The sequence below is a fragment of the Ambystoma mexicanum genome, chromosome 3q (genome assembly GCF_040938575.1).
Source record: "Ambystoma mexicanum isolate Mex_15411 chromosome 3q, UKY_AmexF1_1, whole genome shotgun sequence".
Taxonomy (NCBI): Eukaryota; Metazoa; Chordata; class Amphibia; order Caudata; family Ambystomatidae; genus Ambystoma; species Ambystoma mexicanum.
In genome coordinates, this window is record NC_090926.1 from 1,018,207,914 (window position 1) to 1,018,225,570 (window position 17,657).

Below are 17,657 nucleotides of genomic sequence, written 5' to 3' on the forward strand. Positions count from 1 at the left end.
TGCCATGGTCCGACGCCACTTTGCCCTCTTGCAGAATCTCCAACGCTTCTGACCTCTTGTCAGGGAAGAAGTCCAGCAGAGGCGCAAGCTTGAACCACATCTCCCGGTCGTAGCACGCCACGACAGAGGACGTTGGCTGTATTGAAGGTTGTCGTTGCCAAGTAGATAACTCACCGTCCCATCGCATCCAACTTCTTCCCCTAGTTGTCCGTTGGGGAGGGGGTGGTGGTGGTGGGGTTGGGGGAGGGAGCTGCCGAAGAGCCCGACTACTTCTACCTGGCTGCTGCGGATACCACCTAGTCCAGCGACGGTTGGGCCCGCAAGCACTTGGGCGCAAGGTCCGGAACCCTATATTTCTTCATGAAGTGGTCCTTGGTCCCAAATATCATCCAAGAGTGGGACCGACAGGAGGGCCTTTCTCTTCGCCTTGCGGCGCTGTTATAAGAACCCGTCCTTCTCCTCAGGGGCGAGCTGGAAGAGCTCGGAAGCCCTGGAAATCATAGCATGGAACGAGCCAATCTTGTCCGGTGGAGAGGATCCTTGCGGAGGCGATGGGAGGTCCCCCATGCCACAAGAGCTTGGAAGCCCTGGAAATCATAGCATGGAACGAGCCAATCTTGTCCGGTGGAGAGGATCCTTGCGGAAGCGATGGGAGGTCCCCCATGCCACAAGAGCTCGGAAGCCCTGGAAATCATAGTATGGAACGAGCCAATCTTGTCCGGTGGAGAGGATCCTTGCGGAGGCGATGGGAGGTCCCCCATGCCACAGTCGTCCTCTGTGCCCGTCGTCGCTGCTGTGTCCGACCCTGTATCAACCGTAGGGGGCGAATGGGAACGAGGAGCCGGGTGGCAAGGAGGCATCGGATGCCTCTTTCTTGAACGTTGGTTCTCCCATCGGCCGGCACCAATTCCGCTGGGGGAACGGGGTGCGGCCTCGCCGGCATCTTCAACTGTATCTCCGTTACCAGGGTATGGAGGATTTACAGAATGTCCGACAAATCTCTGTAAGGCAGCAGCAGTGTAGGGGTAGATGCGGCGTAGGAGGCAGAGGTGTTGGAGGCTTCTGAGGAAGGACGCGGGGATAGGTTTTCCTGAACGGTATCGCCGTTGCGCCCTCAGCGTCACCTTCGTTGCCACCCTCGTCGTAGGGCGTGACCCCGACATTTTCCTCATCGCCGACCTCTTGGATGGTCTGGAGAGAGACGAGCTCCTCATCCTCCGCAGAGGAGACATTCGCACCCTGGAGGACTTCACCCCCCCCCCCTAGATGGTTTCGGGGAGAAAACCGGCATCTTCTTCTCTGGGGTCTTCTCGATGGGCTGGAATGCAGTTTCCCTCCCGGGCGGGAGGTAAACACTTATCTTCCGAGGGGCACCCGGCGGATCCACCCCTGAAGCCTTCGAGGGGGACGCCACCACCACCACCTCGATGGAGGGCGTCTTCATCTGGTGTACTTGGGCCTTCACGGTCAGGCTAGGACCCTTGTCCTGCTTGTCCTTCTTGGTCACCCCAGATGACTTTTCCTGCTTGGCCTTCTTCTTTCGGGGCCTTCTCTGTTGAGGGTCGGCCGGAGGCCATACCCCATTTGGATTTCTCCTTGGGCTTTTCTGGAGCCACCTTCAGCTTGCCCGGGTGATCAGATTTCTTCTTGGATGATGATCCGGAAAGCTGGCTGGAGATTGATGCAGCAGGAGATGTCGAACACGCCCTGTCCGCCGAGGAGCCCGCCACAATGGCGCTCCCGGCGGTAGGGTCGTCCTCAAAGGACTTAGTAGCCCGCTCAGCTTTCCCGGCCTGTTCCTGGGACCCACCCAGCGAGGAGGCCTTGGTCTGCAACCACTCAGTCGCCTACACCAATCCTTCCACGTGCGTGGTGTGAATTCATGGCAAAATGCACAATCTTCTTCCTTGTCCGGGTACAGGCTGTAGAGGCACTGAGAATGTTTGTCCTCCGTGTAAACATTCCGTAAGCCGCAGTCGGAGCAAAGTTTGAACAGGGGAGCCCCCCCTGAGGAATATGGTCCACGCGGCGTAGACCTGGAGAATATTCTGGAAGCCTCCACGACGAAACGCATTATAAATCTCCAAAAAACAAATCCTTGTTAATTAGAAGGATGATCGATGGAGCACAAGGCTCGATTGACTGGAAAATTTAGTAAAAAACTCTTCCAAAAAGCAAAAAATGCAGTAAAAGTTCGAGCTAAGTACAAGGACTCCCAACACTTGAACGTGCAGTAAAAATCTGAAGATGGCTGCCAGAGGAGGGGCATAGGTAGAGGGCAGTCATTGGCTGGGGGCAGTATGACCCAGAGCTCACTGATTGGTTATTAGGAGGAAGACAGTTCAGAAATGAAACTGAAACCGATTTTTTTCTTTACCGAAGATTCCCAGCCTGACGACTGGAAATATTCATGAGCATGTGAATCCATGCCAGATCCCATGCTTGAGAATATAAGTCTGCAGGGAGCCAGGACAGTCAAAGTCAATTGGAGCAAAGTCTATGGAGCTTAGGCACTTATTAGATAGCAACGGTCTTGCAAAGTTAGAGAGTTTGTTGAATTAAAAATCACTGTAGTAGGCATCTCCAATATTTAGCTTCCAATCTATCAAAATTTTTGACATCAATGATATCTCGTGTTTCCAAACCATAAAGCAGTGTAGGTGTCACTTTTTGGATCCAATAGCATAAAACAGGCATGATGGAAAATTTGCCATATTTGTGAAGAATTATTTTTGCTTGCGAGGTAGCAACCGTCAATTTATTTTGCTGAGACAGTTGGTATTCAGTAGTTGATGAATTTGATTCAAACTGTGTTCCCAGATATTTATAATTAGGTACAACATCTAGAACAGTATCTTTGATCATCCATACAAACTTAAAACTTGGTGAGCGTCTTGGTATATCCACTAGTATCTGGGATTTTTTGATATTCATAGAGAGCTCATTTTCTTCAAAATAGATTGAAAGCGCAGATATCAAATTCTGGAGACCTATAGGTGTTTTAGATATTAAAACTAAATCGTCGGCATACCACAGTGCTTGTATCACTGTGCCATTCATTTTTGGTGAATCTGTTGAGATAGAGGAAAATACTTGACGGACATCATGAATGAAAAAGTTGAAGAGCGCAGAGGCCAAAATACATCCTTGTTTTAATCCTCTAGATGTTTCTATTGTTTTCGATAGCAAGCCGATGGTAGATAATCAAACTCGAATAGACGTGTTAGAATGTAAGGCATATATTATGTCTACTATATCTTGTGGACAATTATCTCTACTTAGTTTTTGAAATAGTTTTATACGGGAGACAGAGTCAAATGCTGCATTTAAATCGACGAAGGCGAAGAATAGAGGGGTTTTGGTATAGCGTGCTTGCATTTTTAGTGAGTTAAGAATCATAAGATTGATTGATGTCCCTAACCCACGAACAAAACCAGTTTGATGTGGATCGCGTCGTTTGTTTTCTTGTGTCCAATTATTAAATGCTGATAGAACTAATCGAGTGAAGATTTTTCCTGGTGCATCTAATAACGCTATCGGACGATAGTTTGATGGCATACTTCGATCTCCTTTTTTGAATATTGGAACTATAATGGACGTGCGCCATGAGTTTGGTATTTTCTGGGTGTGCAAAACCTGACTAAAGATGGTATTCAAAATTTTTGCCCAGAACCGTGGAAATTGTTTTAGCATAAAATTGCTAATGCCGTCAGGGCCTGCTGCTCTAGATGATGAGGATTTGATGATAAGTGCCTCAATGATTTCTTCTGAACATTCTAGGCTCCAGGTTGATAGACCCTGACGTTTATATTCATAAGTTTGGAAGGATCTATCCATATATAATTTCGAAAAATGCAATATCCATTGGTTCTCAGAAACACCATTTAATTGAGTTATTTGGTTGGTTAGATTTGATGTCAAATTAAGTAAGTGCCAGATTTGAGCAGAGTTCTTGTTCTGTGTGGCTGCCAAGAAAGTTTCCCCATCTTGTTGAAACATCTGTTCTCTGTGAGAGCGTAACCAATATTTGTAGCGTGATTTTAGCGCTTTGTGCATAATGATCTTTTCTGGCCAAGGAAGCCGATTTGCAGATCTTAGTTCTTTGTGTATATCTTTTTTTTTTTGAGACACCAAGTGATCATATGTATGAATTCGGGCCTTAACAGATGGAATAAAAAAGGTTTTGTAGGCAGACAGCAGTTCTACATATGATGTTGTAGTCTGCAACTCGAACTGTCGTAGCAGCTTATTATTAAGGTCTACAAGTCGCGGAGGATTCCACTTAAGTCGAGATTTGGCATGATTGACAGTTAACTCTTGAGACATCCATAGGGAGGTAGTGTCTCCTTCACTTTTATCTCTTGGCCAAGTAAGTAAGAGTATGTGGTGATCACTGCTAATTTGCTTCACTATCTTAAGTTCCTTTGCTGTCATGAATTTCTTGTTAGACAAGTAGAGATAATCAATGGTACTTGCCGAGGAGCCTCTTTGCCACGTAGCTTGCGCCGGGATATCTCCAGGGAGAGATCCATTGGTCATTCGCATGCCAAATTGATCCATAAAGTTGTTCTATTTAAGGAGTTCTTGTTTTTTCTTTACAACGTTGCATTTAAAGGCGTCTAGATTAAGATCTCCTGCTAATACAATATCTGTTATTTCTTTCGCTTTGGCAATGAGTTCAAACATCTTCGCTAAGGTTTTATAAAAGCAATCGTCCGTAATTGCCGCTGGATTTCTGTAAATATTAATCAGTGCCAATGTTTCTTGGTCATATGACACTTTCACCATTTGTATATGCTTATTTGGGTTAACCCATGGTTGAAGAGTCATTTTCGATCCCAGTTTGACGGCAACCATAAGCCCAGCCATTGGATGTCCCTTTTGTGCTGTGATAGCTGGGTTAATTGCAATGTCATGATTGTCCCAAACTGGGGTCATTGAGATCCAAGTTTCTTGTAACATTATGATGTCCGCATCTTCTAAGGTTTGGTTATAATTTGTGAGTAAGTGTGAATATCCTCTCGAATTCCAAAAATCATAAATGATTAAAGATTAAATACAAGTAAATAAATAAAAAAAAAAAAAAAAAAAAAAAAATCACTGTAGGGTCACCAGCTGTTACACATGTGAAAGTTAGAGCAGAGATCAACTCTAGAAAACTCTGCTACTGCAAGTCTCAACTGAGAAGAATACCCCAAATTCAGAACAGTACCTTTGGTTAGAAGGAGGGTCCAGCTGGCTTCCTTCTGGTTGCAGCAACGCAGATCCTGGGTTCCTGAGCCTCAGTCGTGGAGACAAGAGTGAGGATGTCTGGAACTCCTTCATCAGCAATTTGAAGGTCTGCAGCAGCTACGGGCTCTTTTCAGATCAGCGGCACATCGCGGTTTCAGCGCTTTGTAAACAGCACCACCACAGATCTTGGACACCGGGTTGGGTTTCCTTCGCTATTTGAGTCTAGCACTCGGGTTGTCCTGCTTCTGGAGGGTCCTGGGAAGACTCCTGGAGCTTTTGGCCGGCTTACAGACATTGCATTCGACTACGGATTTCTCGACCACTGGCACTCGGTTCCGGCAGCAGCAAAGAACTACAGCCAGTTGGGGAAGGTCTTGCGGCAAAGTTGGTCCAGGGGTTAGTTGGTCCCACTAACCAAAAGGAAGAAGTCTTCCCTTCCGGGGCTTCACTTGTCGATCAGAAAAAGGAGTTTCAGCACAGCAGCAGGTCTTCAACGGGCAGTTCAACAGTCCAGGAGGATGCAGCAAGCTTCGTTCACGGTTTCTTCACCGGATTGTTCTTCCCAGTGGTCGACTGTCTTCAGTCCAAAACCCTCATCTTTTTAGCAGGTTTCTCCCTAGCTGTCACTCAAACAGCGAGGACAGCCAGCCAGAAGGTCAATCAGGATTGGGTGCATTCAGGCACTCCTAAAGACAAAGGGAAGGGGAGTTTCGGGAACCTCCCTAACTTCATACCCTTCCAGACACACTGGAGCCGGAGGCGGGATTCAGTAGTGAAGCCCGCCAAAGGCAAAACAAACGAATGGCTCAAAACTGGATTGGCGCGCAAAGTAAAACCCAAGAAAGACCTCACAAACTAAAAATAGCGAAAAAAGACCAGGGCCATTTTGACAATGGTCACCCATGGATGCTATACTGCAGCTGAGGATTCAGCCTGTGGTAGAAAAGCACAATAGTAGGAAAATTAAACCACTGCCATCAGCCATTTTAAGTCGTGAGCGTAACATAAAAATGAGTAGGTAGGAAAAGAGGCTACTAAGTAACCCCCCCCAGCACTTCACATAAGATGGGGTGTGTTGGACCTACAAAGAGAAAAGGTAAGTAAAGTCAATTTCACTTTATTCTTCTTGGAAACTATAGTTCACCCAAGAAAAGGTATTTGAACCTTATGAGAAATCTAAAGGATTTCTCTGACACTGCACAGAAGGTACTGGGTGTCACCATACAAAAAGTAGTGGCCTATGGAGTTTGTCAGACTCCAAAAACAAAGGAAACAATTCATATCAGGTCAGGTCAGGTGAGGTGAGGAAAAAGGGCTCACTCACTCCAGGGTTAAAATTAAAAAGTCCTCAAGTCCAGCAAAAGAGCTGGGGGTCTCTAAGGATGAAGGGAATTAGCACAGAAATTAGAATTCTCCCCAACAAACGGCATGTCCAGGACCCTCGTCTGAACTTCCTGCTGACAGTTGATGGCTTTCGACCAGCCACGACAACAGAGGCAGACACCGTTCACCATGTGTCGGTACCCTGTGCCCGCAATGTCCAGGGCAACAGTGATGGCATGGTCCGATCCCATCTCGCCCTCCTGCATGATCTCCAGTGCCTCGATTCGCCTAATGTGAGGCAGTTGATGAGGCGGCGTAGGGTGCCATTCCGTCTTCGCCGGCAGTTGGTCCGGAGCCCCCGGGGCCGAGGGTTTCCATCAGCATCCTCTTCTGAATCTCCAACACCAGCGTGTGGAGAGTTGAAAGGATATTCAGCGATACGTACCTGGGAAAAGTCAGGGCGGGGATGGGGGTAGGCTTGCTGGGCACAGCGCCCACGTCAGCGGCATTCCCGCAGTGGTCATCCCCCCTCTGCGTTTCCACCATTGTCGTCATCCTCGCCGTAGTCATTGTTCCCCACGTCCTCTGGGACTCTGAACGGACACCATGACCTCTTCGACCGAAGAAGAAATATACGTGCCCTAGAGCATGGTAGAGGACTCCATGCACCCCCGTTTTTTGCGTCCTGAGGGGTCGGTCTCAGGCTCAGAGACGGCCTCCTCTTCTCTGGCGTTTTCTCCACCGGCTTGGCCGAAGCCTCCCACCTGGGAGGGCTACTCTGGTCACCATCTGGGTCCACTGGCAGCAGCTTTTGCCTTCGAGAGGGCGGCCGCCACCAGCTCGATCCTCTTCGCCTGGATTTCCTGGGCCTTCAGGGTGTAGGTCGGAGATCTTACCCTGCGCCTTGGTCTTCTCTGGCTTCTCCCGCAGTTTCCGTGGGTTAGCCGATTTCCTCTTCGAGGAGGAGCTGGATCGATAACTTGAGATGGAGGCAGGAAGTGAAGATGAGCGCGCCCTGCTCATCGTGGGACTCGCTTGCGCGGTGACCCCTGAAGGAAACAGACTCAGTGCTTAGCCTCGTCTTGGCCCGGTCCTGGGTGAGGCATGCCCCGCTTGCCGCATGGTGTAGAGGCCTTGGCGTTGAGCCACGCCGCCAACCTACTGGGACAATCATTGACTGTGCGTTTGGCGAAACCAAGGAAAATTCCACAATCCGCTTCTTTGTGGTGCGGAAGGAGACAGTAGAGGCACTGGAGTGTTTGTCCTCCACAAACATGTTCCTCAATGCGCAACTGGAGCAGAGCTTGAAGAGGGAACGTCTGTCCTTCTCCTCCGACATGGTCCCGCTGGCGGTGTAGGCCTGATGGCCTTCTGGAATCTTCAATGAAACTCTAGACGATTCTTGCCCTTGAGGGGCGTTGAAAGACGCCGACAAACAGATCCCCGCTTACCAGTTAAAGGAGCGAAAGAGCACACAGGCTCTATTTGACCAAAAATAGAAACTTAACGAAAAAAGCGCGAAAATGTAGAAATGTTCTGAGCAAAACACGAGGACTCCCAACTCTTATGACTCCAACTTCTGCCCCCAGAACACTTTGAGATATCAACGTAGACTCTTCCTCTCTTGGCTCTACGAAAGTTTCCCAAACTTACCTACATCTACTTGTTTTATATTTGTTGTAATATGAAAAATGTTAAAACTCCATAATTTCTGTTGCTTACGATGCCCTACTGGAAGCGTCACCCACAATATGTAACCCATCCGTCAAATATTGGATAAAGACTGTCAGTAAGCAGGATACTTGGATACGTAGCCTCATCCAATGCTTCCTCTTCGTACATATGTCACGCAAGTGCTTTGCAGTGGTCCCCTTGCAAATTAACACATTATGAAAAAAGTATATACATTTGCTGACTAATAATTTTGAGTAGACAAAGGTCATGCTCAGCATCTCCTACTGTAGCATTGCTAACATTACCCTATAAGTGGAGAGCAACACTAATATCATTCACTTGGTTTTCTAGGGATAATGGGTATGGACTGTGTGAGAAACCCGAGGGCTTTCTCACATATGGATCCAGGGAATCTTTGTTCAGGTGGCCAGGGCACAGCCATCGCCTTTGGAACCAGACCCTGGGGGTCGATTAGTGAGGGAGGATCACCCAAGCAGGAGGTCCTTGGGGACAGTTGGAGGAATGCCCTCTGAAGGGATGCAGTATTCCCCCCTTTCTGACAAAGCCCTACCCGACATCCTCCACCTTTGTAGGTTATGAATCCTGTCCCATGGCCCACTCCCCAATTCCAACAGGTAATAACATTAAAGGGAGGTGTAGGAGAAGAAATATATCCCTATCCGACATCCCCAGTGACTATGGGACATTATCATCGAAAATCCATTTGCCTACAACCATCTGCCCCTATCTCCTTGACAAACACTTACAGAAGTTTCCCTCCATCATTAGGGAAAACTACAACTCCCATACTTCCTCCCCATTGCCTTCTTTCAAAACCACTGGGATGAAGAAGAAGAGGGTCGGAGCTATGCAGATTGTCCATAGGGGCGGATGAAGAGTGTGGGGAGGATGAAATAGGTGGAATGGATGGAATGCATGGAACTGATTGAACAGATGGAGTGCATAGAACTGAAGGAGTACATACGATTGATGGAATGCATGGAACAGATAGAGGGCATGGAATGGACATTGTGCCAGAATGGTTGAGTGCATGGAACGGTTGGAGAGCAAGCACCTACTGAAAACCACCATCTCACATCACCTTGCTTACTCTCTTCTAAACACCACCACTCAACTAGAACACAGCGATACTATGACATTCTGTATAGCTGTTCTCATACCAAAACCTGCCACATACTCCCCATCATCCTAACTAAACACAACTAGCTGCACACCCGTCAGCCTAGGCGTTCTCCTCAGGCCTAACGCAGCCAGAATCAGTCTGGTATCACCCTGCCAGAACAAACCCATACTCCTGATCTCCCAACAATCACACCTAACGCTAAGAGCAGCTATCATACGAGCACCACACCTGCTGCACACATATCCAGTGCACATTTTTTTTAATTTCGGCAGTACAGGGAAGGAAATGTGTTTGTTTGCTAAAGAGAAGGAAACACCTTTCGTGTGTATCTATGCTCTGTTGCTGAGGGCTTTTCTATATTATCATGTGTACTTCGTTTATTGACTCATGCATCCTGCTGCAACGTATTTAAATGATAGCAATGAATTACAGAAGGTGTCCCTGGTTACAGAAAAAGGCACTCAATCTGTTGTACCGCTGAGCATTGCTGCCATTAACTAAAAGGGCATATACATGTGATTTTCTTCGACAGTCTCCATAAGTGACCTCAATAAGGCTCTTCCTGAATTTTGTCTAGGCTGTTTTGAGGAAGGGAGGGCAAATATCTCAGGGGCAATGTGTTTATTTTGGAAGCAAGACAACGCAGCAGCAACACAAGTTCAAATACCAAACCCAGCGCTTAGAAAACACGCGTTGGTATGAAGAACCTTGTAAAAGAACAATTATAAAAGAACAATTCTAATTTAACTTCACATGTCAGGGTTGCAAGCAGGACTCTGATAAGATTTTGCTCCCTACTTGGATTCAAATTATTTTTCAGGGAATAAAAATGGATGGTGTATATGCTTCTTAGCTATACGGCTTTTTTTTTTAGTAAGTGTTGTCAGATGACAATGTAACATGGATAGTAAGCAGAGTCCATCAAATACTGAAGTGCAGTTATTATTACACATTACATATCCTTACACAAACGATGAATGTTCTCCTGGCCCTTGAATTACTTGGACAATGAACTCCTATTAGCATGTTTTCTGACACATTCCTTTTAGTTGCCATAATTCCATCTGAAAATATTGTATTCTGTCTGAATTATTGGGCAGCCATCTCCATTATGAAAAGCGATTTTTGTTTTTTGTACTACATATGATTGTTTTTCCAGTGGTATACAACACACATTTTGCTCTGCACAGGAGTACTTTTGCTAGGTACTGTGGAAAAACCTGAAGTGTTGGACTAGTTGATGAGTTGTCTTTATAATAAGATAAACAATATTTTTTTTTAGCTTATGGGTTTGGAAAAAGTGTTGGAATATTCAACTTTTACATAGATTTCTAAGAATTGCAGTAGACGGCAAGCAGAAATTCGTTTCCAAACTCTATTCAGAGACAGTAGCTCCCTAACTACGCATGCTCACAAAGTGGCTTACCTTACTAGCCAGTGGCGCCCATGGAAAATAAAGTGCACACGACAGCCAAGCAGTTCCGCACATAGAGACAAATAATTAGAGGGAACATTGAACATGACTCCAATCCTCGCATGTGAGGCAACCCAGAGCGGTGGAGCTTCAGTGCCAACAAGTATATCAGAGGATAGCTTATAAAAGGATTCACAGTACCATTCAGGACTAGCCTGGATAAGAGCCCAGTCCATGGGCCCACCAGAAAAAGACAGCCTGACGGACAGTGGGAGCCTTATGACGCAAGCTCATTATTTTCTCCGGTAAAAGGTTACAGCAGACACAACCAGCACTGACACAGGTCGGCGCCCTGAAAACAAAGTTAATTTACTTAACCTCTTCTCAGAGACAAAAGCCTTAAGGAAGAATCCCTGTAAACACCTATTCCCAGCGACAAAGACTGAAGAAAGAGTACAGAAAGAAAAAGGTGCCATAGTAGACATGTGATCCAAAAAGGCTCAAGGCTCATGCTCACACCCTACTATGGCAGATACAAAGACTGATGGGTGAGGCCGTGAGCAACCATGAAGAAGGATTACGCAGCTGCCATTTATGTGCATTCATGAAGCGCTACCTTTGTAATTAAAAATGCTTCAGCCACACAATGCCCCAGTAAGTTTTCACAAGTATGTAGACAAGAGGGCGGGACCTAGGAGTAACCAATTACAAATAACATCCACAGTGTTGCATGAAAATGTATATCCTACATTAAGGTGTCACAGCGCAAATCAACAGACATCTTGAGAATGCTTAAGGATGTACGGGAAAAGAAAACTAAAAGTACCTGTGTTTGTCCAAACGGTAGAGAGCTCCACTGCTTAGGTCCATTCTCATCCACCATTGGATTGCTCGAGACGAGGTAAAAGTGATTCAGCTGAGTGAGGAAGTTCTTTAAGTTGGTAGAGTCCAAAGTGGTGAGCAGGTTGAAAATGCAGTCCAGCATGATCTCCCCAGCAATCTCCTTCCCATTTAACAGTTTCCTCTTTTCACTGTCCAAGCCAACCCAAGACTTAAATTTCTTCAGAAATCCTTGATCTGGCTTGACGCAAACTATGTCATCATATTGGTGCCATTCTAAAAAATAGAAATCAGAATGTCAACGAAGAACAAAGAATCTTGTATAACAATTTAGAAACTGTAAAATAGATAGTAGGCAAACAAAGAAATTCAAAATTCCCCTTAAGAAATACTGAATGAAATAAGCACGTATGGACAGCATAGTATTCATATTACAAATTCATCTAGTTTTACAGGTCCTGTGAAATTGCTTTGTCCTCGGTAGTGCCTTGGGAACACAGCTGGCGAGATCATTGTATAGTTAACGACTGGGATTGTCTGGTCTCAATACAGAAATCTGACTCATTAAAGTGTGTCTGTATGCTAGCTGCTAATACGCAAATGCATTGGTCTTGTGCAGATGGATTCTACTGTGAATGACTTGTGATCCATCGTCCACCATTTAGTGTGTAGGTGGTGATGTGTTTGGAGTGCTGTGTATTGTGTATTGTACACACTGCAGCTTGGCTGCCAGGAGAAGGCAGAAGGTTTGGGTTTGCTCGAGGTCCCAGGAAGTACTGTGTCTTACTAAGACCCAAGACTGCTTTGATAACAGTGTTCAGTCGAGTAAGTAAAGGAGACAGGGTGAGAGTTCCAGGTCCATGGACAAGCAGAAGAACCAAGCAACCACCTGCCCATCTTTGCAAGCCAGGGGAGCCTCTGAACAGCACTTCCCTCTGATGCCACAAGGACTCCATCCATCCACCCACTTCTGCAATGGCATGGCCCCACTCTGTTCTGACCTCTTTCTCAGACACAATGTGTTGCTTTAGACCTTCCTCAATAAGGTTCTCCAGTTACAATATATCTTCACCACAAGTCTCTGAATCATATGCCAGATAGGTTTTATCATTAAAGTTATACAGTTATCCAAATAACTATATTTAAGCATGGAAAAACAAGAAAATGTATACGTTATAAACATCGTCCTCATCAATTGTTGTACTTCTTTGATAATACATTTTAAGATACCAATCTATGTTTTACACTTCTTAAAACCTCTACATCACAGGACAAGAAAATTAATAGTATAAGAATTATCACATTTTAAATTACCAATCATAGCTTTTGCACTTTTTAAAACCTTAACAATACAAGATAAAAGGAAATAGTCTAAAATGTCATCAATATTATAATTGCACTCTAAATTGTTGATTACACATATAAAAGAGAAAATAAAATACAGGTATCATTATCTCAAATGTAAGCACATCTGCCTAAATTAGTGTAATCATGCTTGCAGGTACCAGCTGTAGTGAATTGAAAAAACCTGTCACTGCCAACACTGTAAAGGTTGTCCAACCCGCCAAGCAATTTCAAACCACTGCCTCCTCACCCAAGCTGAGCAGATTGATTTTTTTTTAAATATTTTGTTTGCTTTCCTTGAACGGCATTGCACAATGTAACCAGGTGTTTTAACAATTCCATTGCACCTATTTGCTTACAGAAGCTACAATCAGATGATTATTTTTGCAGCAAACCATATCTAACAATAACCTCCTTGGTTAAAACCAGATCCCACTTGAATCTTAGGAAGCACCGCTGGATCTCTCTGCCCTAATAAATTGCAAGATATGGTGCTATTATTCCTGCTTTTTTGTATTCTGAACCCAGGTGTTTCAAGGAATCTTACCCATGCATTTCATTCATGGTTACAGCCCATTTTGTTTCTCTTCACTCTCCCAGGATTCTCCCTGAAGTCATTATATGACAGACCAATTTCTTAGCATGTCCGAGCAAAGCTCGGTAAATTAGACTACAAATCTATCCCCTTTTTCATCCATAATTACCTTTAAATTGAAAAATATCATTTTAGTGGGTTTAAAATCAAATAAAAAAATATCTACTAGGTTCTACATTTTAGGGAGTATACACAGAGTTCATGTGTAACGGCTGCCAACAGTACTGAGCTTGAGACTATAAAGGCTGTCCTCCAGATCATTCCTTCAAACAATGGTAAAAACTCCAACCCACCGTTCATAAACCTCTACACCATATAAAATAGTGGGTATGATTGTCCCTAAGATTTTATGAGAATGGGTACCAAAGACAATTTGCCAAACCTTGCATCAACTCTGCCCCGCTGATTTGAGAGTGCAATTGCACAGGTTTGTAGCCATCTCTAACTTACAATTTGAGGTTTGACAGTGATGGGGCAGCCTAGATAGACAAAGCTCTCAACCATCTCAAGGGGATCCAGGCCTACTCGCCATTGAAAATTGGTTAATTTCTTTCTTATTAGTTTTCAAGAAGTTAATATTAAGACAATGAGACAAGGAAAATTTTGCAAGGCAGTTAACAGGTGCTGCAGGGTGATCTGTGTACATTTCAATATCAAAAAGTTGTCAGTGTATGCCATCCATATTGCTTATAATATGTGGAATTTAGGGGTGGCAAGCACAGCCAGCTCCGGATCCTCTCCAATATCAGACATGTATATGTTAAACAAGCAGGATGACATAACGCAACCCTGACCAACTCTTCTAAAGGTGGGGACACTGCGAGACAAAGATCACCTTTTGTTCCAGCCTGATTTTGACAATGTACTCCTCGTACAGGCCGGTAATTAGACGCAATAGCCCATGAGGACTTCCCCATTTTCCAATTTTGTCCAAAGCAGACCATGATCCACCCACATCAAATGCAGTGGAAAGGTTGATAGTAACCCAAAAAAGAGATTTATTTCTTAAACCAGGCCTGACTCAGGATACTTTTATAATGAACCCATTAAGAGATGTGCCTAAATGCTTACAGAAGCCAGTCTGCCATTTCTTAATTCCCATATCCTTTTGCCAGCTCTCAAGATGCTCCAACAGCAAGGCTGCAAAAACCTTGTTGTCTGCGTAGAGTATGGCATTTAGATGATCATTTGTTGTCTCTAAACAGGGTTAAACGGTTATTACCACCTCTTAAATATTGGCCCTATATATATATGCTGTGGACCAGGTCTTGGGAGAACTGTAGGAATCAGCCACATGCTCAAATACAGAGTCCAAACCAAGGTCCAGGCTGAGGGATTCTCCCCTTAAACAAAAGTTTGGACAACCTATAGGGTCTCGAAGCTCTGGAAGTACTAATACTCTTGAGTATTTCTTTAATGTGCTCCGGATCCACAATCAGCCTCCAATCACGATCATTGCGCTTTGCAGTACCACAATAGTATCCTATCGATGCTACAGGTTATGCAAGTATCTCCTGAAAATATGGGTTCCATGTGATAATGTCCAAGCAAAAATGTCGCCTGTGAAAAAAGTCGCCGAAAACTTGCTGTTTTTTCCAGAGACATTATTGCATGGAACATGCTCAGGACATGCCCGCAACACCCACTCACTTGGTCCCCATATGTGATGTGATCAACTTGAGGGTATACTCCCAAGCAGACCTCGAGAATTCCTTATTCAGGTGGCCAGGGAAGGGCTGATGCTCTCAGATCCCAACCCTGGGGGCGGACGAGCAAGAAAGGATCACCTGGATGGGGGAGCCCGGGGTTGTGCTTGGGGGAATAACCCATATGAGACACAGTATTATACTGGGGAAGGAGAAGAGGACAGGATCCCTGAGACGTTTGTACGCTGTACCACATCTGCCTCCTTTCCTCCCAATTAATCTCTCTTGCCCAGATCCAACAACCCCTCCTTAAATGACCAATCCCCTTGGAACCCAAATTCTGTTGCACTCAGAAACTCTCTCTCCCAGAATCCCTGTATTTCTGTGTCCTACTTGACTACTCCCAGTTATTCTTGTCCCCGTCCTTCAGATTATTATTTCCCGAACTCCCAATCTGTTGTGAGAAAACACTACCCTTCCCACGATCTCCCCTATTCAACTCACAAATACTACAAAGCTCACCTTTCCGAATTGACCAGCCACCCGCTTCCCTATAGCACCTGTTCCCTATCCTACCCCGTAGGATATTCAGAAGTTCTACCCACCCCCCCACGCCGTTTTCCAACACGAACACTTTCCTACACTGACAGACAACGGACTATCAGCCGAGCCGTCTACATGGCATGTCCCAAAACAAGGGTCAAGCAGTCAGGTAATTGACAAAAACTATGCACACCCGACGACCCTTTCTCTTCCCCAGAGGGATTAAAGGGGAAGCCGAAAGCACACTTCTAGCATAGCCAAATGTGCAAGACAGCAGCTATTCCGGACCGGCAGTTCAAACGGAGGTGAAAGGCAGAGACCTGAAGGGGTGACGTGGATGGAATTACCCTTGCCCTTTTCACCTCAGACCCCCCAAAGCCTCCAAAAAGGGAAATCATAAGACCGTGAAGTCCAGCTGGCGAGTGGTGTGACAGGTGTCAACAGCACACAGGGCCCTCTTGCACCGATAGTCAAAGGGAGGAGAAGCGCTTGCCACCGTGGTGCCGTCCTTGACTCCCGAGACAAGAGACTCCAACAGTTCATCACAGCCGGTGAGTCGGAGACGACCGATCAGGAAACTGAACTGTGCTGGGCCAAGGTTGCAAGCGGCAACCTTGTTTGAACAAAGTACTTGTGTAAATTAACTTTAAAGAAACCTTAGGAAATGGTTCAGAAGCAGAGTGGTCAGGCGTTATGGGGGTGCTCATTCGAAAGGACACCGACTGAAACCTTTTGGAGGTTACGTTTTTGATGAAACTACAAAGACCAAGAGACCTTAGGAGAGGCTAGTGTAAAGTGTCAAAGTGGTCCTACGAGGGTTGAGCAAAACCCCTCGTACACTTGAAAGCCTGACACATGAGCGAAAACTGATTAACTTGTGAAACTGGCAATTGTGAACACGACAGATGGATGCCTGTGAATTAGAGTGAACTGTGAAATTGGCAAATGTCCCGACAGAGGGATGCCTACAAATCAGGGTAATCAGGGACACGCCGGAGAAACAGATATTGATAGAACTGTGTGAAGCCTGGCTGGGTGCTTTAAGGAACGCCAGGCTAGGGGCTCTAAGGAACGCCAGGCTAGGGGCTCTAAGGAATGCCTGGCTGGGGGCTCTAAGGAACGCCTTGTTGGAGTCTCTAAGGAATGCCTGGCTGGGGGCTCTAAGGAACGCCTGGCTGGGGGCTCTAAGGAACGCCTGGCTGGGGGCTCTAAGGAACGCCTGGCTGGGGGCTCTAAGGAACGCCCGACTGGGGGCTCTATGGAACGCCTGACTGGGGGCTCTAAGGAACGCCTGGCTGGGCCTGAGACCCGAGCTTAAATAAAAAGAAGAACCCAAGAGGTTTTCTGCTGTGCTTGGCAAGTGTGAACCTTTCTGAGGGATGTCCACAATGAATAGTTGGTACAAAGGACACGGATTGTTAAGCGAGACGTTGAGTCAAAAGCCTTACTGAACCCGATTGAGGGATGCGGACGCTGCAATTAGCATCAGAGCCCGGATGAGGGAGATCCAAGGGGTGAGGAGCAGTCAACCGAGGTGAAAAGATTAGTAAAGGAACTTTTGTTTGGTTATTGTTTTGGTACTGTCGACCTTCTAAGACAAGAGACTGTTGCCGGAAAAGAGACTTGGCCCGGAAAGTTCTGGCATCGTTGAAAGGAACTGTTACTTCGTGCTGGCCCAGGAGTGTGCTGTGCTCGGTTTCCTTCGGGCCTGGCTGCGCTATACAAATGAAACAAATACAAAGGTCCTGCCTTGTCCTGTGCTAGAAACACAGGGAAGAGAGACCCATCCATACGATCCTGACTTATTTGGTGAACACTTCTTTCTTTTCTTGAGGACATTGTCCCACACTATTTTTGTATCTTAGTTGTAAGGATTGGCAATAGGTTTTTTAGTATAGCCCC

At 45.7% G+C, this 17,657-nt stretch overlaps 1 protein-coding gene across 3 annotated transcripts in view; it reads right to left on the bottom strand.

The window, feature by feature from the left end:
* RNF213 (ring finger protein 213) overlaps positions 1–17,657 on the bottom strand; it is a 3,248,263-nt gene that overhangs the window by 2,937,150 nt on the left and 293,456 nt on the right. For all 3 annotated transcript variants that reach the window (XM_069655189.1, XM_069655190.1, XM_069655188.1), the window contains exon 7: positions 11,614–11,903. In XM_069655189.1, coding sequence (XP_069511290.1) covers positions 11,614–11,903 — 290 coding nt within the window. The remainder of the gene's footprint in view (positions 1–11,613; positions 11,904–17,657) is intronic.